Below are 23795 nucleotides of genomic sequence, written 5' to 3' on the forward strand. Positions count from 1 at the left end.
GCCGACTCATATGTGTCGAGAAGCTACGAGGAGTTGTAGCACTGTAAGTGACGCGAATAAGCCAAGGTAAGAGTTGCTTACACCCTGAAGATGTGAAGCTGGATGTTATTCTGTCCAAGTTGAGAAAGAGCTGGGCTGGATAGGTATGCTTTCCCTTCACTTTCGGATTTTTTGCATTCATACAGATATTGCGTCTCCTCAGCACTTTTCACCTGTTCTTCTCCTGTTCAGTATCTCATCGCGCCCTGTCCTCCTTCACCTTTCTTTTCTGCAAGCAGTATTTTCGAGTTGTGTATTTGTTTTGTGGCCAGAAGATCGAAGTCGGCAGGCGCGAGGAAGCTCGCAGCGCACACTGAGCTCGTCGCTTCATCTCACTTTCCGTCGCTTTCAGAACCCCGAGCCACAGACATCCGAGGAGCGCAGTACTAAGTACCATCTTTCTGTTCCAGTATATCTTCGCATCGTTCTTGGAAGCATCTCTTTGTCTCTCCTACGCTACCGCTGCATTCTTCAAACCATCAGCGCGCAATCGCTGGCCCGTCGCGGAATATTGAGCTCATACGCATTGGATGTCGCGTGCAAAAATCATTTCCTGGCCTATACTTAATCCCTCATACCCCGACTCGAATAGTCGTCAACGGGTCTGGAGATTCACTCAATGGAATTCATCTACGAGAAAATTGCTGGCAAAGGTAAGTTGCTCCACTTTCTACCAGACTACTCTTTCCAACACGAGAACAGGTCCGGCTCGAAGATACAACCTGCAGAAATGTCGAAAAGAACTCGAAAAGAGCTGCTCTGACTACCAAAGTCGTGGTAACAGCTTCCCTCCCGCACCACAGTCGACCCCTTGCGCGGACCGTGCGGCCCCTCGAAACCAGCCAGCCGTAAGGCAGGAGAAGAGGGCTAGCTTCCAGCAGAGTCGACCCCTGGATGAATCTGCCCATGCCTTGCACACGATCAAGCAATATCCGTTTCAGTACAACGAGGAAGAACTTCGTCAGAGGGCATATTTAATCAAGACTGAGACCAATCGGCCATTCAGACTTCGACTCGACCAGCCTCCCGCGTCGACCTCGGATCCTTTCAATGGTCGTACAAGCCACGATTTGTCAAACGACGACCAAAACGATGACTCGGAGACCAAGAGATTCACACCTCGAAGACATCCTACACTACACCGTCAGAATCTAACCGAAGAAGAATTCGTTGCCATCAGGGATACCGCTGTGCGCCTCGCAAAGCACTGTATCGTCCGCGACGAACAACCATACCCTGATCCGACCGCCCAAGAGGCTTTGCACCGCATACGATCTTCTATCTGGCTAGAAAGGACCAAGAACGGGTGTCCAACGAGCGCTGGGCCAACTTATGCGGACGAAGTCCAGGATGACAATGGCATCAGCATCACCGAGGATGGCTGCATCATCCAGCGTGGTTTTGACGTCTCATCCATGGCCTCTTCTCCTGTGGACACCGTCCATGAAAGGTGTGATTCAGGGATTGGTATTCCATGCAGGACGCCTGATCATGTCTCCTCTACTCCAAAACCTCGTCAAGAACCACTGAGACCGAACGTCAGAAACAGTAGAGGTACAAGAGTTCCAGTCTGCTTCCGCAAACAAGAAATCATCCATCAGCGCAAGGTATCGCATCTCTCAACTTTGATCTCTGGCCACAGTTCTTTCTCTGGTCAGCCAGAGCAACAGGAAACAACATTGGAGGATGCGGACCAAGCACGTATGCGGCAACAACGTCGGGTGCCCATCTCGGTGCATCACCTTGTCTTCCTCTCCGAATCCAGCTCATCGGGTGCCATCGTTACCGACAGTGAGGATGACAGCGATGAGGAACAAGAAGTCTGTCAAGACGTACAGACTGATAGCGCAACAAGCTCTACTGTGCGGATGAGGCAAAAGGTATGGTATCTACGAGGCATGGTAGTGTTGCCGGTCCTGTCGTTTCGAGTAGACCTGCTGAAACTGTCAAGACAAGCAGTCCTCTGCCACAACACTCCGCACAGCTCTCACCTCCGTCATCCAAGCTTCCGGTCCTCAGCCCTTCGCCAGTCGAGCGTGTCCAGCCTCTCCAACCTGGCACACCCCTCCCACGCCGGTTGTCAAAGCATCTTAACCCTCCTTGTGAACGTCAGGGGCAAGCTTTGGATAGGCCTCCACCCCTAGAACCAGACACGACACGGTCACAGTTCCTTCGTTCACAACAAACGGCAAAAATCTTCCTGGCTCATCAGCAACGTCGTCATGCTGAAAAGCCGCCAGCTCCTCGTGCTCAATCTCCTTGCCAGGCCCTCGGTCTTCGTCTTCCTTCTCCCCCAACTCCACCAGACTATTGCATCGAGAACGAGAGCTGTGTCTCTGCACTTCTCGACAAGATCGAGAGGAATGGTGGAAAGCGTTCTGCGAACTTCAGCTGGGATTATGTGGCTCCAGTGCATGGTTTTAGTTCGTGCAGCACATTCTACGTTCTTGACTAGGCACCTTGGACAGTCGTGCTCTGGATGGCATGGAAGATCATGACGTCCCTCTGCTCGTTTACCTGGAATTGAGCATGAGCCTCTAACCCCTACACACTTCAACTCTGGCAGCGCGACGGTAACAACTGCTTCCAGTCTCAATTTTACTTGCTGCGTGTCCGTTTTCTCTCTGGATACCCTCTCTGCGCTTTTGTCTTTTCGCCTTCGTTTCTCTAGATTCTCCATCGCTTCTTTGTTTATACGGTATCAGGCGAGTTATAGCCAGAAGAGACGGGAAAAGGGTTCGATAATGTCTTCTTTTTTTCCTAATACGTAATTCAACTTTGATTCTCAGATTCTTCTTCTGACCGTTTCGTTACACGAATACTCTCTTTGCGTCGTTATTTCTTCTTTACCGTTTTTACTTTGGCCTCTACAGCTTCTTTATTGCTTTCCTTCTTGTTTATTGTGATTGATGCATAGAAAATCAGAAACAACAGATGGAAGGGTTTGAGTGATGTCTTCTGCTTAGTGCATAGAGTAAAAGGCAGCTTTGGCATGATCTTAAGGGGATTCGGACAGCTCGGTATCGGTCGGTGAAGAACAGACTGGATTCGTTTCTCCACCATGCTTCTTGTCATCCTTTTTGTAGCGTGACTTCTGATTTGCTTTGCTCATTCTCCTAAACTCCGTTTCCTTTCCTTGGTCGCTGCAGATGACTGTGACCTTTCGAAGAGGGGGACCAAAAAAAAAACGCCAGACGCTATGCACAAATCCCCTAACCCCCTCATCTCTTGTAAACGTCTGTAGACAACCCTCCCTCCTTTTCATGATGATCAAATCTTCCCTAATCGTCCCCTCTCAACCCACACATATCAGTACCCAACCAGTAATCCAACCACGCAAAGATAAGCCAGTAGAGACTTGCATTCTTCCAGTCAAAGTCTCCGTTGTCGGTGCGAGGGACGGCGGAACCTATCACATCGCCCTTTGTACCGACGAACAAATTGATCAACGGCCATGAAGCCAGTGATGAAGACACGGATTTTGAAGGCTCGGCAAAGGCCAAGTCGGCGGGTTTGAGGATCGCGCGGGTGGCGCCGGGGATGCGCATGGGTCGTTTTTGGACGGGGGTTGTAGGGGCGAGTGAGCTTGTGGTTGAGGAGGAGGTGGTGGCGAGGGTTGATGAGGATTGGGGTTGGGCGGTTATGGTTGCTGAAGAGATTGTGTTGGAGGAGTCGGTGGGTGTGTCCCTGGTGCTGAAGGTTGATGGCAGAGCAGGGCCATCGATTTGAGCTCCAGCATTTGAGTAGGGGATAGGTGCGTCTCTGGGTGGACCGCTGCCTCTGAAGGGCTCAGCGTAGACGAGGAAACCGTGGATGGGGTGTGGAGAGCAGTGGCAGGCGAGGTCGGCGGCTTCGGGGCTGTCGAAGGTGACTTTGATCCAGTGGTCTCCTCCGCGGTAGGCGTTGCGTTTGCGAAGCGCGTGCTGCGAGAGCGAGCGCTGTGCTAGCTTTGCGCGGCTGTGCGTCATGCTGTGATCGTAGCGTTGATGGGGAGGATGGCGATCGTAGTCTTCGTAGACGATGCCGTTGGAGATGCGCTCGTAGTATTCGATGGCGGCCCATTGCGACTCTGGGCCAAAGCCATACAAGATGACCTCTGTTGCTTCCTTTGGCGATGCAGCATCGACTGCTTGTGATGCAGCTGCGTCGGAGGGCTTCTGTATGGGCTGGACTGGATCTTTCGCTTTGAGTTCATCCTTGTACTTAGTAAAGATGAAGTCTTCGGTCTGCATGTTTTCCTGTCGCACGACATCCTCTTTGCGAGCTGGTGTTGCTGTTTTGCTGCGCGAGAAGCCACGGCGGCGTACCGAGCGTCCGAATGGTCCTTTTTCCTCGGGTTCTCGTCTGCGGCCTATCTCTGCACTTTGTGGGAGTTAGTTCGGGGTCTTGTTGTTGGTGTCGCGGATGTGATTCGACGTACTCGGCAAACTCGTAGCCCCATGGTAGACGTTTACCAGATGCATCGACAGCTCTCTCACTCTCGGGCACTGCATGCACTTGCATGCCCCCGCGTATCGAGTTCATGGTTGAAGTGTGTGAAGGCCGTGGGTCGGGGGTGGGACGGTGGGTATCAGGACCGACGGTAGTGTGATTGCGAGATCCTAAGCTTCTCCTACGATGATTGCAACACGTGTGGGTGGTGGGGATGTGAGTCGATATGCAGATATAGCAGACAGAGGAAAACAGTGGATGCTTTCTCTCACGTTGTAGCGTCACCTCCGCAACCAAAGCAACACCCGGCCCGAGCTTCTACCATCTTCCTTGGCACTTACTCCGTCATTCATGCTACAAGTCCATCGTTTCTTCCTGCATCACTCGGTCTCAGACAGATCCACAAGTCGCGATGCAAGAGAATCGCGAACGACAGGCCGCAGAGCTGACCCTGCTCACCACAATGTACCCCTCCGAGTTCTCCTGGAGAAGCAACCCAGCACCCAACCTCGAAACACCAGCCATAACCTCCGATCCAAACTTTACCTTGACCATCCACCGTACCTGATCCTCCGCTCGCCCGCCAAAATACAACACTGGCTGATTTTCAACAAATGCAGCCAGCTATGCTCTCGAATTTTCTCTTCCAGACACCTATCCAGACATCCAAAAGCCGCATGTATATCTCTCATGCGGAAGTGACGTAGATACCTCGACCCGCAAACGCGGAAGAGCAAAGTTGGCAGAACTGGTAGACGAGCAAGAAGCAGGCGTGGAAATGCTCGATCTCGTCGTAACCCTCTTCACCGAATTCCTGCCCGAGTTGACCGAAAGCAATCAAGATGCAGATCAACCTCGACAAGGAAATAGTGCTCACCAGCAACACTCCGCAAAGATCAAGCGTGTGGTCATATGGTCGCATCACCTGCTAGCAACTTCGAAGCGGAAAGATATACAAGCTTGGTCCAAGGAATTGTCTTTGAGCGGCTACAGTCGTCCAGGCCATCCGGGCAGTATATTCGTCGAGGGTGACGAAGACCAAGTAGACGAATTCATCCGTCGACTAAAACAACTGCGTTGGCAAGCTTTACAGGTCAGAGGCGAGGAAACTGCTGATAAGCGTATCTGTGGTCCTGGACATGGTGTGCTCGAAGTCGAAGGACTAGGAGAAATCGCAGAAGCACTCAAGAAGATCGACGCTGACACTGCCGACCTGTTTCTCCAAGCCATGAAGATTGCAAAGACAGATTAGCATGATTCAAGATATTAGACAGTTTGAAGTGCGAATCTTTGAAATGTAAGAGAGTACGAAATGCGCAAGACGCTATGCTATGGCTATCTTGTCTTGTGTGTCTTGATGGAGAAAAGAGAAGAACGAGAAAAACAAGAGATCAAGAGGTCGTCCCTGCCTCATCCCACCCCATGAGAAAAACCTAAACCAAATACGCCGTCATCATAACCCAAAAACTCCAAAAGTTCAACAAGCAGACAAAAGATCCAGGAGGTGTTCGTAACTCCATCTCAATGCCAGTATCATGCCGCCGAACCGCGTGCCGGTCATCCCTGGAACGCACAAATGAAAACAATTGGTATCGCTGTTTTGCCTTCGTCCACAATTTCAAAAACAAAATGAGAAAATTGAATCTGCCTATCGGGGCATGATTCCGACTCTGCGAGTCTTGATCAGGAAAGGCGAGGGCATCTCGTCGCGTTCAGGATCCCACAGAGGCTCTCTATCCAGACTTGCCTTTGTCGAGACCTTGGGGACTTCCATGCTAGATGATGGGCTGGAGATGCCTCTAGCTTGTGCCAGCTCCACCAGAGTGCGGCCTTGGATGCCCTGCTGCAGATTGTTGCGGTGAACGGTCTTGAGCATGTCATCTCCCTTTGCGCCCTTCTTGGTGGCCAGAGCTGTCTTGGAGGGCTGAGATGGAATGGCGGGTGCTCTTCTGCTGGGACTAATTGGGACACCCTTGTTCATTGGAGAGCGGCTCGGTGATGCTGCAGCACGTCTCGTGCTGGGTGCCAGGTTGGGCACCGACTTCAAGCGCGATTGAAGCTGTGTGGGCATGGTCTTTTGTCTCGACACTGTGGGCCTCGAGGGCTGAGCAAGGACCTTGAAAGGGTCGTTTTCTCTGCTATTGGGTCTGGATCTGATGGGCGAACCACCGTCTGAACCGAAGGCATCTTCGTCTTCGGCTTCGTCGCCAGGGAATAGAGTAAGGTTGCTGTGAGTAGCACGATCAAACATGTTCGGTCCTTTGAAAGTAGGCTGTCTCAATTTGCTTCCTTCAAGAGGTGCGTTCCTACGCGGTGACAAATTCAGGGAAGCAATGCTCATCGGGCTGGGGTCAACCATCTGGATATCCATGGGGCTGGGAGCGACCTCGTTTGTGCCAGCAAACGTCTTTGCGCGTGTGAAGGGAGTGCGGTTAGATGATCTCAGGGGCTTGTGTCTCTGGACAAGTGGCGAGTCTTCCAGAGAAAGAGCGTTGAGACTGGGGCCTTCCTCGTCAGCCTCTCCTATGGTGACGAGCGAAGAAGATTCTTCCAAGGATTGTGTGGGTGTTGAGGAACGCCTGGGCGGCTCGATGGTGTCTGAGGCTGAGTTCGTGGAGCTGGTGCGTGATGATGGCAGCGAAGCAACTCTTCTTTCCACCTCCTCTTCGACTTGTTGCTCAAAGAGCCTGCTGTAGTGCTCCCGCAATCTTTCTCCAGCCGCGTCCATCTGGCGGTTGATCTCAAGTTGAGCCTTAGCCTCCCACTCCATTCTGAGCTGCTTGTCCATTTGATCGTGCATCGACTGCTTCTCGGCTTCCAGGCGTGCGATTTTATCTTGTGCCAACTTGAGAGCAGCGATTGCGTTTTCCTTTGCGGTGATGTGTTGTTGCAGCACCATGACGCCTTCCTGTGTCTTTCGTACGAGCTTGACTCTGGGCAAGTTAAGCAAACTGGCTGTGTCAGGTCTTGAGTTTGGGTTGACCTGGAGACACGCAGAGATGACGTCTGAGAGTTCCTTGGAGTATATGCGTGGCAGAGGAGCGACCTTTCCGAGCTTGATCTTCTGAATGAGCTCGAGATGGGTGCGAGCGTTGAATGGAGGCTCTCTGGTGCAGAGCTCGTAGACTATGCAGCCGAGTGACCAGATATCCGAGTATAGAGAGTAGCGTTCGGCGGCGCAGATTTCGGGCGACATGTAGAAGGGGGTGCCGACGTAGGTAGAGGCGAAGTCGTGAGAAAGAATGATCTTGGAGAGACCAAAGTCTCCAAGTTTGACTGCGTTGCCTTCACCGAGGAAGACTGGAAATTTCCGTCAGCTTCTGTACAAGAGTAGACAATGGAAAACAAGATCGTACCGTTTTCAGGCTTCAGATCACGGTGGAGAATCATTTTGTGTGCCTGCTTGCTCTTGAGGGGAAGCGCATTCTTAGTGAGCCCGAGAGCGTTGCTGTTGACATCTGGCGGATCCTCGCCGTAGTGGCAACGATACAGAGCGCTGACCAGTTGTGCGAAGATGGTCCAGACAAACTCTTCATCGGCGTATTCGTTGCGGACCTTGAGGTCCTTGATCATCATGCCCAAGTCTCCGTTTCCGCAGTACTCCATGTAAAGGTGCAAGTCGTGCGAAGCCTTCAGGTGCTCCTTCTCGTAGTAGGCGACAATGTTGGGATGGCGAAGGCCTCGTAGAATATCGAGCTCTGCCGAGAGCTGCTCGCGCTCCTTTTGTGACATGCGGGTGTAACATATTTCTTTGCGACAAAGGATCTGGGAGACCTGTCAGCGGTGAGGTACAGACAAAGGTCTGAGTGCAGGACATACAAGGCCGTCATTCTTTCTGCGGACCTTTCTGATGATGCCGAATGAACCTTGACCTGAGATGTGTCAGCAGAGTACATGAGTCCGGGAGATGGGCGGAACAGCATACCAATCTTGGTCAGGACCTCGTACTTCTCGGCCTCTGTCTCGGCCATTGTGCTAGGTAGTCGACTGATGTTGTATAGGAATCAACAGAAGAGAAAAGGTATGTCGAAGTAGGCAGCGACAGAGCGACAAATGAGATATGACGGAGCAGAGAGGCTAGGCGCTAATCATGGCCAGCTGAGGGAGAAGTGGGAAGTGGGAAGCAATGGGTGAGAGCTGATGAGCCTTTGGGCTTCTGGCGGGAGGGCATGGGACAAAAGTGGTGGCCGTAGGTGGGTGTTTGCAAAAGTCAACACTAGCATCGACGGGGCAACGGCTGGCCGACCTTGACTCGCTCGGCGCTCGTGCCTGTCTCGGACTCGCTGGCGTGCCCTGTCAGGGTCTTGATGCATGATGTGAATCGTCATTGTGGGGCCACGCCACCCGCATACGGCCCTCTGGTCATTGCATCGTGCAAAACAAAATATACATATTTCCAAGGCAGAGGAGGAATGGTCTGTGGTCGTGTCCGCCTTGTGTAGAAGAGAGAACATCCAAGTTGCCATGGTCGTCAAAAAGCATGAGATCGAGGCCGCCCTGTTTGCCGAAAAGCAGCAAATCAACAGCGGCCATCTCAAAGAGGACAATCCGCTCGACACTAGCGATGCCTTTCGTATCTTCTGTGAAGCCTGCAGAAGGTAAAACATCTGTCCTTCTGCTTAGCTGTTTGCGTGTAAACTAACCTTGGTCCAGGGGCGACCTGAAAGTGTGTCAAGAGCAAATCTCGGCTGGTGTCAATATCAACGCAAGAGACCGATATGATTACACGCCCTTGATCCTGGTACGTCGTGCTCCATCCCGCTGCACAGACCGACCGCAACAACATCGACTAATAGACTCGGTGCGCAGGCCAGTCTCTGTGGTCACTACGAGGTGTGCCAACACCTTCTCGAGTCCGGAGCCTTGTGTGAGCGTGATACCTTCCAGGGTGAACGCTGTCTGTACAATGCCTTGAACGACCGCATTCGCAATCTGCTACTGCAGTACGACTTTTCAAAGTCTACCGATCCTCTTCAACCACTTGCTGCCCATACGACATCGTTGCTTTCACGACCCGAGCCAAAGACATCTGACATTCTTGTCTCGACCTACGACCGAGACTTTGCTCTGCACAAGTTCATTCTTGCTGCTCGCTCTCCCTACTTTGCCGAGAAGCTTGCCCGTCAACCCGATACTACATCGTGGAAGCTACCGCCAAAGATACCTTCTCAGTCCTTCAATTCTGTCGTCCGCTACTTGTATCTGGGAGAAGCATCGGCCGATCTCAGTGATGATGAGGAAGAGCAAAAGGCCATCCTGGCAGGAATCGACAAGCTGGGTAAACAACTCGAGGTTCCCACGCTGTTCGAGAACATCATCGACGCTGGCGACAGGCGTATGGCGAGACAACGTAGGACAGAAGAGATGGCTCGTGGTCGAGATCAGTTTGTCACTTGGTTCCAAGCCAATGTGCTACGACACAAGGTCCACACTGACACTGAAAAGGCAGACCAAGCGAAATGGGATAGAGATAATGCCATTTTCGCCGACGTCTTGCTCAGAGCCGATGAACCAGAGGAAGAAGTAGCAGACGAGCCACAGTCAACACAAGAATCGGTTCGCAATACCGAGGGCCCATTGAACGGCATACCAATCGGGAACTTTTCGCCAGATCAGGCTTCGACAACCACACCCCGAAAACGAAAGTCAGTCCTCTTTCCTGCACATCGCGCTATGCTGTTGCGATCCGAATTTTTCAGCGCCATGTTCTCCTCCAGCTTTAGGGAGGCTCAAGACTCGCCACATCTTCATATCATCCCTATCGATTGCTCGCCTCAGGTGCTGGAGATTGTCCTGACCTATCTTTACACTGAGAAGGCAGATTTTTCTTTAGAGGTCGCAGTCGATGTCCTCTTTGCTGCCGACCTTCTTTTCATCGAGAAGCTAAAGCAACGCGCTGCGGTCATCATATCAACCCTCGGTAACGGCGGTGCTTCTGTAGTGGAAGCAGAGAACCCGCGAGGCGAAACAGCCACCGAGGATGTGATAGACGTTTACGACATCATTCGCGCTGGCTGGGACACACGTGTCCATCGTCTCGAAGAGTTTGGTGCTCGGTTCATTGCCTACCGATTGGAGCGTTTCATTGATGATCCAGACTTTGAGGAACTGGTCAAGGAGAGTGCCTCGAGGATTCAAGGACGTCAAGAAACTGATACCGTTGAGCTTATTGATGAGTGAGTCTACATTGTATGGAATTGTGCACAGAAGACGTAGTCGCTAATCTTTTCACAGTATTCGCTATTATCTGTCCGATCGCTTCCGTTTGCGAATGGAAGACTCGGGTATAGAGCAGATGACGGACGGGACAGAAACCCTCGATCCTGCCGCATTGTCTGGCAAGGACGAAGTCATGTTTGCAGACGACGAAGGTGTCGGCGTCCACTCGGGCTCAACACCACCACAAGATGCGCCCGACCACAACACTCTGGTCATCCGCACACTGGATGGAGAGATTGCTGGTGATGAATTTGCCCAGGATGCAATCAACTACCAGATTCTTCTTAACAAAATAGACAGCCTTTTGGATAAACTAACATTAGATGCTTAGAGTAGTCTAGAGTAACTTTGCTTGAATCATGCGATGTTCCAGCACGCCGCTTCTGAGTTGAGAAGTGTGGAAAAACTAGTAAACAGCTCTCGGCCGTTGTCTGCAAAGAGATAGCCATTATCCGATCGAGGAAAGTTCGGCCGTAAAAGAAGCGTTGTGGTCGACCATCATAATTGCTCTTGATGCTAAAGCTCAAGTTTGAATGTGGTTGTTGTCAACAATTTCGACTACAGGAGCGATGTATCTCTGCCCACGCAAAGATCTTGGAGTTGAACGACAAGAGACACAATTATAGCAAAGCCCCTAAGAAATTTTTTAGATGATCAACAACTGATGCAGCCGAATAGCTATTGGTTAGGTGTCAATACGCCAGCCTCAGGCCTCCAGCACAAACGAACGTACACATCAACCACAACAGCTTCCGATCGTGCGAGTGTAGTCCCAGCCAGAGGCTTTGACCTTTTCTAGACCCATCGCTCGGCTTTTGATAGGATGATGGTTAGATGATGATCTGTAGCGTCTGAAAACCATCGGTCCGGGTCGTACCTTCTACAAGGTCATAAATGTTTGCTCTGTTTGACTCGGGCCACCAAGACGCGTGCTCTCTCTATCGTTCGAACACTTATCAACTATCATTATCGAGTAACGGAATGGAACAGAACCATTCTTGCACGACAATCTGAGCGAGATGACCGAATTCGGAAACCGCACGAATAGATGACATGCGCCTGATCCTATTTTGGCCATAGCCCACAATCATGTCGACCTCCGGACAGCATCACTTTTGCTTGCTGTGGATTCACGATGACAGCTTTTCGGAAGAGACTGTGGTTTTCAACTCCGATCGCGTAGCTCTCGATGAAGGCTCTCTTTGTAAACTTGCGGCCTTGAAAAACACAGTCTCGACGCATGATTTCTCCATCAGCACGCCAGCTCTGAATGCCACGAGACCGGAAAATACACCAGGAAAGACATCTCTCCGCCATGGTAGCAGAAAATCCGTTAAGCAAGTATCAGATATGGAGAAACATGCAGATCCTGCTAGAGCTTTGATCTTTGTAGCTCGCGACATGACTCCTGAGCAGAAACGGAAGCAGCCCAGGCTTCAGGTCTCTGTTCATAGCAATGCAGCATCTGCATTCGGCTTCCGCAACAACATGCAGGCCATAGTCCTTCCGGTATAATACAACTGCTGTTCCATGTTCTTTTGAGTATGACTGACATCTCTGTAGGTGTTTGAGGATGTCCATTCTGCATCTCATGTGGAGATTGTGTTTCGCGACCAGTATCTGGCACGTTCGGATATGTGGAGGCTAACAGTAGCAGTATTGAGTGAGAAGTCTGTCTACAAAGGCCAGAAACTGCTTTTCCTAGGCAGTATCAAAGTCACTGTGAAGAACATATTCGTAGACGGACAGAAAGTAAGCTCAGCTTTCTTCTCGGCCTCTACGAAGCCCATCTTTCGCAGCGAATCTGCCAAGTATATGATATTTGTGCAGATGTCTCGCGAAATGTGGGACTTTGATGCAGAGGGATCTGGCGAGATCATGTTCAACAAGGTCATCAACGGTTTCCTGCCCGATCTATTCAAGCGTTGGCAGAAACTCAACGTACATCATCTGGTCAGCATCGTCATGTTCACTCGGCTGGAATACGAACGAGGTGTGCTGGTTCGTCGAGAAGAGGACGCAGACATGCCACCCAACAACGGACGCTCGCCTGGGAACGGTCGCGAATCTCGAGACTACTACCGAGTAGTCACTACTGACGCAGCAAGCAGCCGATGGGTTGACATTCTGTACAAGCTCAAAAGGGAGTTCAAAGTTTTTTTGAAGGACGTTTCTGTTGTAGGCGGCAAAGATGCTTACGGTCCACCTCCAGAGACGCTAGCATCAGTAAAAGCGCGTACTGAAACGGAGTCTATCATTGCTGGTCAACCTACGACATCGGCACGAGGCAATATATTGGAAGCGATAAATCTCGCTGCATCACAATTTTCCAAGGACTACATTGACCGTGATCTCGTACATACTGGCATCTCTTTATGTATCATTACCCCAGGCACAGGAATATTCGAAGTCGACTACAACATACTCAAATTGACGACTGATGCTCTGGTTGCAAGTGGTATGGGTGTTGATCTGGTATCCTTGGCCAGGATGCCTCTACATTCTGTACCTCTGTTCAGATACAGGAGCCCTCATATCCTTCCTGGCCTTCCGGTTGTATCCGACATCTACACATTCGAAGGAGGCAGTACACCTCGCCAGGCTGGCTATCTGGAAAGTCACATGACCGGCACACCTAGAAGTACAGGCAGATTCATGCGGAGAGGCAGTAGTAACAACAACAAAGAACAGGTACCGGGTACACTGATGGAATCTGGAGTACAATGGAGCTATGCTCTGCCACACTGGATCGATGTTTCGTTCTGGACAGGACATTCCGACGAGGAGCATCTCCGCACTCAATACGGTCTGAACTACAAGAAAAAGAAGGGATCGAAGAGAAATGATCCGTTCACCACAAGTTGCCGGATGTACGAACTGCAGATGATGGGTCTGATGGAGACCGAGATGAGCGATATTGCAATCCCAGTGATGCTACCTGGATATGCAAGTATCGAGAAACCACGCCAACAACGACATCATCTTGAGCCTGCACCCACGGAGGAGCTCTCCGGAAGCTACGGCTCGACACGATCGTTCCATGGGTACATCAGTGGCTCGCCGCAGCATCATGACGATGAGTCTCACATGAAGATGGATATGCCTACACGCAAAGAGTTGGTCGACTGGATGGCCGCTTACGACAAGCAAGTACCTTTCAGGACACAGGACTCTCCTCCAATCAAAACAATATTGGATCAGACCCCGATTGAGTCATCTCGGGCCAGTTTGGACACTACTGTGAGGTTCAGTACTTCGCCTCAGAAACCAAGAGGCAGCTTTGCATCGACCCATGCCAGACCTGGCGAGAGCCCACGAAATGTCGGATACCTTGATAACAGATCTCCTCCCAAACGTGCCGTACCCTCAGCCAAGATGGACCAGCCCAAACAGTCGTCAATACGTTCTATGAAAACAACGCCTAGGAGAGCTCCCATGCCACGCCAGATCAGTCTAGTAGGAGGACTAGGAATGGCAAAATCAACTGCCAGTATAAGTGTCAGCAGTGAAAGTGCAGGACTCAGCACTCCGACATCTGAAGCTCCACCGATACCCCCTGTCTCCAAATCTGGTGGTGGTGGTGGGTTGTTCTCCAGTCTGACACAACAACTTCTGCATACGTTGCAGCGAAAGCCATCACAAGCCAGTCTGGCACGAACCGACATCAGCGACCTTAGTGATCGGGCTGACTCGGACAGAGCAAGCATGGCTCAACGGAGCAACCCGATTACTATCAGATCCAACTCGGTGGTCTCGGAACATGGAGAGGACGAAGAGGAGTCGACAAAGGCCGAAACGTATCGTAAACCAGCGACGAAGATGCTTGAGGATATCGTAGTCCGCGACGTCTCGAAAGTGGGACGCCAGAATGCCAGCATGTCCGACTCTACACCAGACACCATTGCGGACAAGGCCGACTACCATCGAGTCTTGTCTCCTCTCACGGCCATCTCCCCTTGGCTCACAATGCTCAATCCTTCGAATCCGAAAAAGCACAACATGAGCATAGCAAGCCAATTCCGTCGCTGGCAGCACATTTTCCCGAAGCCCGTGCCCACCTCGGTGGTGAAATGGAAGTCCTTGTGCTCACCGGCTTCTCTGCCATTGACTGCAGAATACTTCCCCACAGCCGAACAGCTGCGCAACGAGTACTCAGAGTCACCGTATAAGATACTGCCTCTAGACGATGATGACATGTCTGAAGCGCCAAAGACTAGAGAAGCCCTGATCAGAGAACTCATTGCGTGCAGACTATCGCATGGCTTCCAGATAGTTGTTGGTCCAGCAGCCACTGAGTTTGCGGGTACCAAAGCAGCTTCATTGGTCAAAGTGTTTGACAAGAACTACATGGCAGAAGATGGCGCCACAGTATTGATGACGGTGGGAAATAATATCCACCTTCTTGTCTGCACGGAGAACGGCGAGATTGAGGTGCGACGATACAACAGGAAGCCCGTTGCAGAAGTCGAGTATACTGGCGCGGTAGACCCAACAGTGGCCTATCATCCATACATCCGCACCTATCTGGGAAAAGGCTACGAGATGCGCCCCGTTATATTCAAGAACCCGCGACCGACATATAACTGGAACGCGATCGACCATCACCTCGCTGGGTACAAGCAAGAGCACACTTCACAAGATATGCGCTTCTGGAGAGCGCGTTTCGTCTTGATACCCGTTGATCACAAGATCAGAAGCGGGCAACTGGGCTTCGTCTCCGAAAACTCGGAAGAAGAGATTCGACTAGAGGGTATACAGAAACTCACGCAGATATGGCAGAGGCACCGCTATATTCCACCCGAGGAACGCCGTTTCCAGCAGTCCCTGCAGCAGAGGCGCAAGGATCCCAATCCGTTGGCTATCGAGTACCACACTCACGATCCTTCGATGATTGTTCGGAATCACGCAACTGGGCTAGCAGAAGCTTTGTCGCAAGATGAACCAGGTCACGACCTCTTTGCAGAATCGGAATTGTATCACACCAACGACTTTGACATGCAGAAGCTCGCACAACATCTCCAGGCAGACCCGCCCAAGGGCATACCGGTGGCTGACCGCAGATGGCACTTCAAAACACACTGGAAATGTTTCCGAGGCGATCATCTGACTAGTTTCCTTCTCGTCAACTTCAAGGATATCGATACGAGAGAAGATGCTGTCAAATTGGGGAATGCGCTTATGAAAAAGGGCTTGTTTACCCATGCAGTCCAAAAGCATCAGTTCAGAGATGGAAATTACTTTTACCAGGTCGCGTCCGAATATCGGACTGCACCTTATCCAGAGAACAAATCTGGATGGTTTGGAATGGCAGGTCGATCTGTTCCTCCAACACCCATGCACGAAGGCTCCAAGGCGTCGCCGAAATTCTTGCCTGTCGATAAGACGCGATCGCCGAAGATTGGTCCTGTAGACAAAGCGCGCTCGCCACTGATAGGGCCATCTGATCACACTCGCCCTCGCTCCGATACAGACGAGAGCAAAGACTCGGATAAGGGTATACTAAAGCCAGATTCTGGCAAGAAGTCTAAGCTTGAGCTCAGCCGCAGTCTACGCTATGATGTGGATCATCGCAAGAAATCGTATCGTCCAGAGATCGTCACACTGCACTACGACCGCATTCACAATCCAGACAACTGCTACCACATCCGTCTCGAATGGATCAATGTGACAGCAAAACTCATCGAGGATGCTCTAGTGTCTTGGGCAACAAGTGTCGAGAGATATGGATTGAAATTGGTTGAACTGCCTATCGCAGAAGGCCATGCCATTTTCCAAGTTCATCCCTTCAGAAGACCCTACACCATCAAATTGGCCCTACAACCTCCAAAAGGAACACCCAAACAGTATCTGGAAGCAGGCACAACAGCCTACGAAGAAAGCTACCCTTACCAAAGAGCGCTAGTCAGGAAATTCGACTTTGTGCTCGACTACGAAGCTGCCAGCACCTTTGATCCAGGCGTAGACGTGAGCTACTCATGGGGAAAGCCAGACTATCAATTCACACAATTCATCCACAAGTCCGGCGGCTTGCTCTTGCAGATCGATGGTGATGGAAATTTGATGCTCACCGCAAACCGCCTCTGCGTCAACCGCAGCAACACCGCCCGCGAAGCCTCAAGATACGGCATCGCAAGGCGAGACAAGCGGAATTTCTCCACCCCAGCACCACCAGCACATGCCTCTCCCTTCCTCAGTGCATTCAAGCAAACCGAGCCCCAAAGCGTACTCTCCAAAAACTCGTTTACAGAAGCCAGCGTCGAGCCGGAAGTGGTGGCGCAGAAATTGGAGCTCTTCTGCTCAGATGCAGAGAAATTGAGGGTGTTTTATGAGGATGCGTTGAGGCCTGCTGTTAGTCCTAGTCCGCACTTGACTCCCAGGCAAACTCCTAGGCAGACGCCTGTGTTGAGTGCGACTAGTGCTATACCGCATCTGGGCTTGCCGCCGAGTATCAGTCTTAGGAATGCTAGTTACGCGGAGCAGAGCCCGAGGATTGGGTTGAGCACGAGTAGGAGGTCGAGTATACAGGGGTTCAAGTCTTTCTTGTCCGACTCGGGGAGTCATCGTGACCTGAATTAAGACTGGATAGGTGTTCCTGTTGGGCTTTTGATTCTGCTACATGAGATAAGGAAAGGAGGTGCAAGGTCTGTGGTGTTGGAGTGTTGGGGTGTGGGTAAGGTGATGCTTACCTTGTTGCGCACAAGAGTGTGGATGTTGTCTTTCGTGTCAATTAACATATACAACATGATACATGCACTCCCTTTACAAATTTCAGGCGCTTTCACATGTCAGAGATACAAACCTTCACATGTTTCTCTTGAGCCTCTTCGCTACACAGCCGGAGATATCGAATGTGGTATACTTGTGACTTGCCGGGTCGGTTCCGGGAGTTCGGTTAGAGCAATATCGAGCCCCCGGCTCGGCAGTTTTCGTCCCGTCTCTCCTGGTTGTTTCCAGATTGTCTGAGAAGAGATGATGATGCATGCGGTTGAGGAAGTTGCAAGTCAGGTCGCTTGTAGGGCTGGCGTCTCCGTACTCTATCAGATAAGGTGGTGTTTTCCCGCGGTGCTTTGCTTTCTGTATGATAACGCAGTGTTCCGCATCCAGTGCAATGGCGAAGACAGTCCCTGATAGTGATTATGGGGGACAAACAGCCACATTGTGTCACGGCGTCTGACTGTCCAAGCCGCAATGAGTGAGACGCGTTTCCTTACTCGGTGACCTCATTTTGTGTTTGCAAGTACGAGTTAGCGAACGACCTCCTAGGCAGCTCAAACCGGCAATTTGCATCATGGCCGTCGTCCAGATCGAATCGTTCTGAGCAGCGCGGGTGAAGGTGCAAGAAAAGCAGGGCGCAAAGGCAAGAGGGATGAGCAGGTGACCCTTTGTCTGCAACGTGGCTGAGGGTTTATGGACACGATGGCATATGAGTCTTTGCACTTGCAGTTGGGCGCGTGAGAAGCGAATCAGTCGCAGAAACAAGAGGCTCTAGCGATCTTGAAAATTGAATGCGGGTGTAGCGTAGCTGTGCTACTGTTGGTTGTGGTCGGTCTCGTTTGCAGCCATGCGAGAGGGATGCGTGCCCGTCACATGGACCCTGCATTCTTGCGGTCTGGAGATGTTGACGTCCTTGGCAGTCGGTGGTGCTCGGTGGTGCCTGCTGTTTCTGTGACAAGCGCTTGACTCAGTGATGATCAAGGGGAAGATAAGAGATGAGGGCTTGAAGGTCGTTTGCGCATCCTGTCATTCTTCGTTTTTGGAGAGTTTTGACTTTGCTTCCATGCATGCTTCCTCTGTTCCGCGAGAGCCAAACCCCTACAACGTCATACTGGTCTGCACCTTCCCCAGAAAACAGCGATATCGGCATACGAGAAATCGGATCGTTGGAATTCGAGCAACCGGATAACAAAGATCGGCTTGAAAGCCCACGAAGACGGTTAAAGATTGGCCGCTAGGTTAAGCACCACGGCTGTCTACCAGACTTTGCGTCTCAATTGAGGTGGAGGCTTTTATTGACGACGACGAGTACGAGCAGGTGCAGATTGAGGATAAGCAGCAAGAGGGAAAGGAAGCAACAGATCGATCAATCAAAGACAGGACGGCACACCGCAATCCTGCATCTCGAGGCATCCCTGTCGAGCTGTCAAGCCACTTCCGGGGAGCTGGGATGCACATTGCAGGAGGAGTGATAGGAAAAGAAATAAACAGCGACTGCGTAACGCGACGCGAGCGATCTCCTTTTTACACATGCCTCTCCACATATCGACGGGATCTACTCACATCGGTGCATTGGATAAACTCAATTCACGCCCGGCCAATTCTCCTGACAAGCCTCTTATCTCTGCGAGCTGGTGTTTGCAATTCAGACTGCGTGCTTCTTGTCTCTACATCTGGCCTCGGACCCCGACCCCATCATTCTCTTCAAGCCAGCATCGTGTTCCAACGGCTCGCCGACGCCAACAAATTTCCTGGGGTATACCAGTCTTCTCTGGGCTTTGATTTCCCCAACAGCCCGCACGCGACACCAACCTCGCTGTCGCCTAGCATGTGCTGCTACGCCCGCCAGTCCCAGTCAACAATCAGAGCTTGGTTGGATCCGCAAATGCCCGTCTCAAATTGAACTCCAGTGCCCTCACAAACAAGATGCACCGCTTCTCACGCTCGAGAGGAGAATCTCAGGAGCCTGAACGCAACGAAGCACCCGTTCCCTCGACACGCAGTCTGTCCCTTCTCTTTCCGCCTAGAGAGTCGTACGACCGCGTCAACAAGAACACAAAAACTCCTACAACCACGCCAATCGAGCCTCTATACGACCAGAACACGACCACCACATTTCCGCTCTCGCCGGACGAGGAGCCTAGAATAATAATCGCCCAAGATGACACCGGTGTCTCAATAGACCGCCTACTGTTCGACTCTCATTGGGCCCACAAGACCAGCAGAGACAGATCCGATGACTCGAACAGTCCGTCAAAGGCTTTTTTCTGCAGGCCGTCTTCTTCAGCAGGTCCTCAGTCTCCAACTAGCAGTAGCTTTCTACGCACGCAGCCCTCTCGTGGACACAGATCTACCATTTCTGTCGTCCCAGATCGCAATGGCTCTCCTCCAACCCGCCCGTCTATGCCTCGACTCGATTCAACATTCGTTCCCTCGACTCAGTTTCGCCGTACTCCTACCACTTCCTCACTTGCCGATGCCCGCAAAGACATAAACCTCCCTGTGGAGAATACTGCCGAAGAAATGGACTCATGGTTGGATTGCATGTTTGGCAAAGCCCCGATGAGATACAAAGGCCCCGTCACAAAACTCCATCATTTTCAACGTCAGCCGCCAGACGACAAACAAGACCTTCGCCCAAGGTCGTCACCACGTCCTGGCTTCGGATCATGCCCGGCAAAGGAGAGCTCTCCCCTTAAGCCTAGCTCTCGTAGTTCGGCGAATCAAAGAAAAGATGCTTTGCTCATCTGCACCACGTTCTGTGTCAACATACACGACGAAGATCTTCCCGAACAAGTGCAACAAACGACATCCACGAATGCAGCACGGCAATCATGTACGCGAAAGAAGCGCTTCAGCACTCCAATGTTCGGCGTAGCCATTCTCCTGCCTCTGGCCAAGAGCAGCGCGTCGCAGAGTCAGCTTCCAGACCAGGCCGACCCTGTGCAGACCGTTCTCGATGATTGGCATATATACGCTAGAGCCCTGGACGCTCTGAGAACTACTGCTCTGATACAAGTCCAGCAAAAGCTTCGTGTGAAGGCTGAGGCACTTGCACGCTCTAAGGCTGCTGTTTCGCCGACCGTCCCTCGTCTGGTCAAGCTCGAACCGAGCGCCTTCGAGCATGCGCCTCAGATCGTTGAAGTCTCCTGTGCGGCAGTAGATCGTATATCGCGCAGCTATCAAGTGTTACAGGCTGGACCGCAACGTGACTGGAGTATCTGGCGAGACGAGTTGCGTGATTACACACGCGTCTCACAAGACGCTGACTCCAAGAGAGGTTTTTTCAATTTGCACAAGATCAACTTCATGCAAGCCGCCTTGACAGCAGCTCTGAGTGCGGATCTAGGTTGGCTCAACATCTTTGCTCCTCCACAACACCAGGCTCGTCTGCGCGAAGAACGCCAGAAGACCCAGATGACTTTCGACAGGGCCCAGAATCGCACTGTGATTGTGAGCATGGACCAGAATAAGGCTCGGAATCTCATCTTCATATTTGCAAAGCTGTTTCCTTGCCCGGCATCGGAGACACAATTCAACAGCATGAGGCGATCTTCTTCGAGCAGCCTGACATCAACCAACAATCAAGTTTCCGCACTCACACAAGGCTTGAAACGTGCTGAGCATGGTCCGAATCAAAGCTTGACAATTGACAGTGCCAAGGCACAGGCAAACGGACATACACTGAAGGAGGCCCCCCTCACTCCGACTATTTTCGAGCCGATTCTCCATGCTTCTCCTGGCACTTCGCCAGCCAAGACACTAGCTATTCACAACTCAGCACCATCAACTCGTAAGTCGAGCATCGTCAATACTTCGGGTAAGATCGATATATTGGGCAAAGGTACTATGGCCGTGCCGATCAGTGCACCAACATCAAGCCGGAACACGCCATCAGGCTCCCCAGAAACACGTCCTAGTAGCAGCTTGAATGTTCAAGGAGACCTGATGCGACATCTACAACGCGCAGGCAGTACGACCACAAGCAACGGCAGTACCGATAACACGAGTCTGTGGAACAGTTTCCGAAGCAGCACTTGGAGTCTCAGGCCTCGTCGCGAGTCTTCGCTGACTGAGAGAAGCGATAGTTTTGCCAGCAGTGGGCAGCGCGAGCAACCTGCAAGTATTCTCAAGACTAGCAAAAGCTTTGCTGCTCGTCAGAATTCCAATAAGCTAGTGCGTATGGTCGAAGAAGTGCATGATCCAGAGGAGTTCTACCAGAGCAATAGCCAGCCAAGGAGGAAGAAGAACCCATCACGTGTGTCTCCGATTACCATGGCTCACAAGACCTCGGCCTTGCAATTCGATCCACCGGCCTCTGACTATGCTGGCATCGCCTACACCTACAACCAGGATGAGGGCGTTGTCGATGTCGACTTCCCTGGATGTACACCTATCGCCAGTGCGACTCGCAACATTTCTCCCAAGATGTCTAGGTTCAAAGTTCCCAGCGGCAGAGCCCAATTTCCTCTGCACAAACCCGTCGCATGTGATGGCAGTGAGGAAAAGAAGATTCATGGTCCTCAAGGATTCGCTCGCTATGACAGAATCGCTGGATATCTTGGCAAGTTCCACCCTGATTACGCTTTACAAGCTACTAGACCCTACGCGGAGCTTGTCAATGAGGTCAAATGCGCGATGAGAGCTGAGCCATCACCTATGGTTGAACCATCAGAGAACCTCAGAGTCTTTAGCCAAGAGACATGGATCGATATTTGCTCGACGGTCATTATGGATGCCGAGGCTATGACGGTGAGGAAGTTGACCCTCCGCAGACGGGTCCGGTACAAGTTGATTGTACCTGATGATTCTCCAAATCTGCCAAGGCATGTTGGCACAGCCAATGGACGAAAGCAGTCAACGTGCTCTTCCAATGGCAGTGGATCGGACCAGGACAGCCAGATCAAGGTGATCAAGTCAGACGATATGGATTCGATCCAACGCACATACAAGCGCAATGACAACGGACAAAAGACTGGTTTTCGTGACAAGCGAATTCTCAAGACCGATCTCCCAAATGAAGGCTCGCCAGAGGGCGAATTGAATCACCACGTTGCGGGCCGGCATTCAATTGAAGCTCTTGGAAATGTCGTGACGAAGGCTGCGGATGGTATGGAGACTCGTTCATACAGCTCTCAATCTTCGCGCACTAATGGAGATCGAGTGGACTCGCCTATGATGGTCAAAGATCAATCTCCACTTCTTGATCAACGCCCCAATACCGCCATTGTCGTTGGCGAAGACCTGTCTGAATTCATCGACCACCGGAAGACTAAAAGCTTCCCTGCTAAAGAAGCATCCGCCATGATTGTGGCCACAAAGAGAGTGCCAATCCACAACAAGGAGGGCAAAATCAGTGGCTGGAAAGAAGTTTGCATCAACAAGCCTGACGAAGCTGGATTGAATGACTTGCCGACCAGTTTCGTCGAGAAACGAAGCGATAAAGCGGCAGCAGTAGTAGAATGCCATACGCTGGCCGAGAAGTTTGACGAGGAAACAATCAGTAAGCCCGATTCTGCAGTCGTCACTCTACTGCAACAGATGCTCGCCACCAGCGAAACACGTTCTCGCGCACACTCGCGTGCCAACTCTGTGCACAGCCGTGCACCTAGTCGCTCCAATTCTATCAGCGGATCAGGACTTTCTGAGCTCCAGTATGAGAGCAAGAAGATCATCGAGGACGCCCTCGAAGGTCTTGTCAGTGCTGTTGCATCTGACAAGTACACATCAAACAATAATAACTCTGGGGGGCTGTTTAGCTTTGCCAGGAGTACAGCTTCGACACCTGAACCCTCAATCCTTCGACAAAGCATCTCCAAGTGGATGTATGGAGATGCTTGAGGCCTGTAGTGCTGCCCTTCCACGTTAACCGTTAGCTTAACCTTCTGCCCCGGCGTTTTCTCGATACTTTGAGTTTGGTGCTGCATCTTTCTGTCATGCTGGGCATGAATCCTTTCTTCGTCGCGGATCCGAGTAACATGTATCATATAGATTTCTTCCACATCCATTAGCGTAGCGTTTAGCATGCTTCTTGCTCCTGCACGCAGCTTAATCAGCTCGTGGATATCGATTGCCTTTACCATTGTCCATCACACTTTGAGATCCTGAACGTTAGCAGTAAGTGAGATCCGATTTTGGTCAGATGCTCGTTTGCCTGTTTTTCAAGTGAATTCGCTGTACCTTCCAATCTCGTCTTACGGAAAGAGGTCTCCGAGATGAGCGGTGTGCGGGGCTGCATTGGGACTATTCCGACTCAACCACATCTTACTTCCGCAGCGGATGGTGGACAACCACGAATGAGAAACGAGTATACGTCTATGAGTAATAGGGCATGGGGCAATAACGATCTCCAGATTTGTCAGCGCTCTCTTGTTTTCTACTTTTCTGGACCT

The 23795-nt window shown here is 51.4% G+C and overlaps 7 protein-coding genes across 7 annotated transcripts; 5 read left to right on the forward strand and 2 right to left on the reverse strand.

The window, feature by feature from the left end:
* Positions 1–569: 569 nt before the first annotated feature.
* Positions 570–2494, forward strand: M436DRAFT_45598 (uncharacterized protein; the record flags this gene model as incomplete). The annotated part of the gene is given in 2 exon segments (XM_013572608.1): positions 570–1901; positions 1913–2494. The coding sequence occupies 2 exon segments, from the start codon at positions 570–572 to the stop codon at positions 2492–2494; spliced, it is 1914 nt and encodes a 637-aa protein (XP_013428062.1).
* Positions 2495–3320: 826 nt separating this feature from the next.
* On the reverse strand, positions 3321–4563 carry M436DRAFT_44878 (uncharacterized protein; the record flags this gene model as incomplete). Its single annotated transcript, XM_013572478.1, has 2 exons — positions 3321–4401; positions 4460–4563. The coding sequence occupies 2 exons, from the start codon at positions 4561–4563 to the stop codon at positions 3321–3323; spliced, it is 1185 nt and encodes a 394-aa protein (XP_013427932.1).
* A 370-nt stretch (positions 4564–4933) lies between these two features.
* M436DRAFT_63280 (DUF1115-domain-containing protein) lies at positions 4934–5722 on the forward strand (the record flags this gene model as incomplete). Its single annotated transcript, XM_013572676.1, has 2 exons — positions 4934–5030; positions 5091–5722. 2 exons carry the CDS (start codon positions 4934–4936, stop codon positions 5720–5722), a joined length of 729 nt encoding a protein of 242 aa, XP_013428130.1.
* Positions 5723–6769: 1047 nt separating this feature from the next.
* Positions 6770–8441, reverse strand: M436DRAFT_45189 (kinase-like protein; the record flags this gene model as incomplete). Its single annotated transcript, XM_013572527.1, has 4 exons — positions 6770–7770; positions 7827–8235; positions 8290–8342; positions 8396–8441. Coding segments are annotated over 4 exons (1509 nt in total), but the record flags the coding sequence as incomplete, so codon positions are not given.
* Positions 8442–8934: 493 nt separating this feature from the next.
* On the forward strand, positions 8935–11020 carry M436DRAFT_63282 (uncharacterized protein; the record flags this gene model as incomplete). Its single annotated transcript, XM_013572677.1, has 4 exons — positions 8935–9068; positions 9124–9211; positions 9280–10646; positions 10705–11020. The coding sequence occupies 4 exons, from the start codon at positions 8935–8937 to the stop codon at positions 11018–11020; spliced, it is 1905 nt and encodes a 634-aa protein (XP_013428131.1).
* A 785-nt stretch (positions 11021–11805) lies between these two features.
* On the forward strand, positions 11806–17163 carry M436DRAFT_13020 (uncharacterized protein; the record flags this gene model as incomplete). Its single annotated transcript, XM_013572375.1, has 2 exons — positions 11806–12198; positions 12253–17163. Coding segments are annotated over 2 exons (5304 nt in total), but the record flags the coding sequence as incomplete, so codon positions are not given.
* Positions 17164–19329: 2166 nt separating this feature from the next.
* Positions 19330–23244, forward strand: M436DRAFT_81353 (uncharacterized protein; the record flags this gene model as incomplete). The annotated part of the gene is made up of 1 exon (XM_013572839.1): positions 19330–23244. The coding sequence occupies one exon, from the start codon at positions 19330–19332 to the stop codon at positions 23242–23244; it is 3915 nt and encodes a 1304-aa protein (XP_013428293.1).
* Between the last annotated feature and the right edge of the window lie 551 nt (positions 23245–23795).

The sequence above is a fragment of the Aureobasidium namibiae genome, assembly GCF_000721765.1.
Source record: "Aureobasidium namibiae CBS 147.97 unplaced genomic scaffold scaffold_7, whole genome shotgun sequence".
Lineage (NCBI taxonomy): Eukaryota > Fungi > Ascomycota > Dothideomycetes > Dothideales > Saccotheciaceae > Aureobasidium > Aureobasidium namibiae.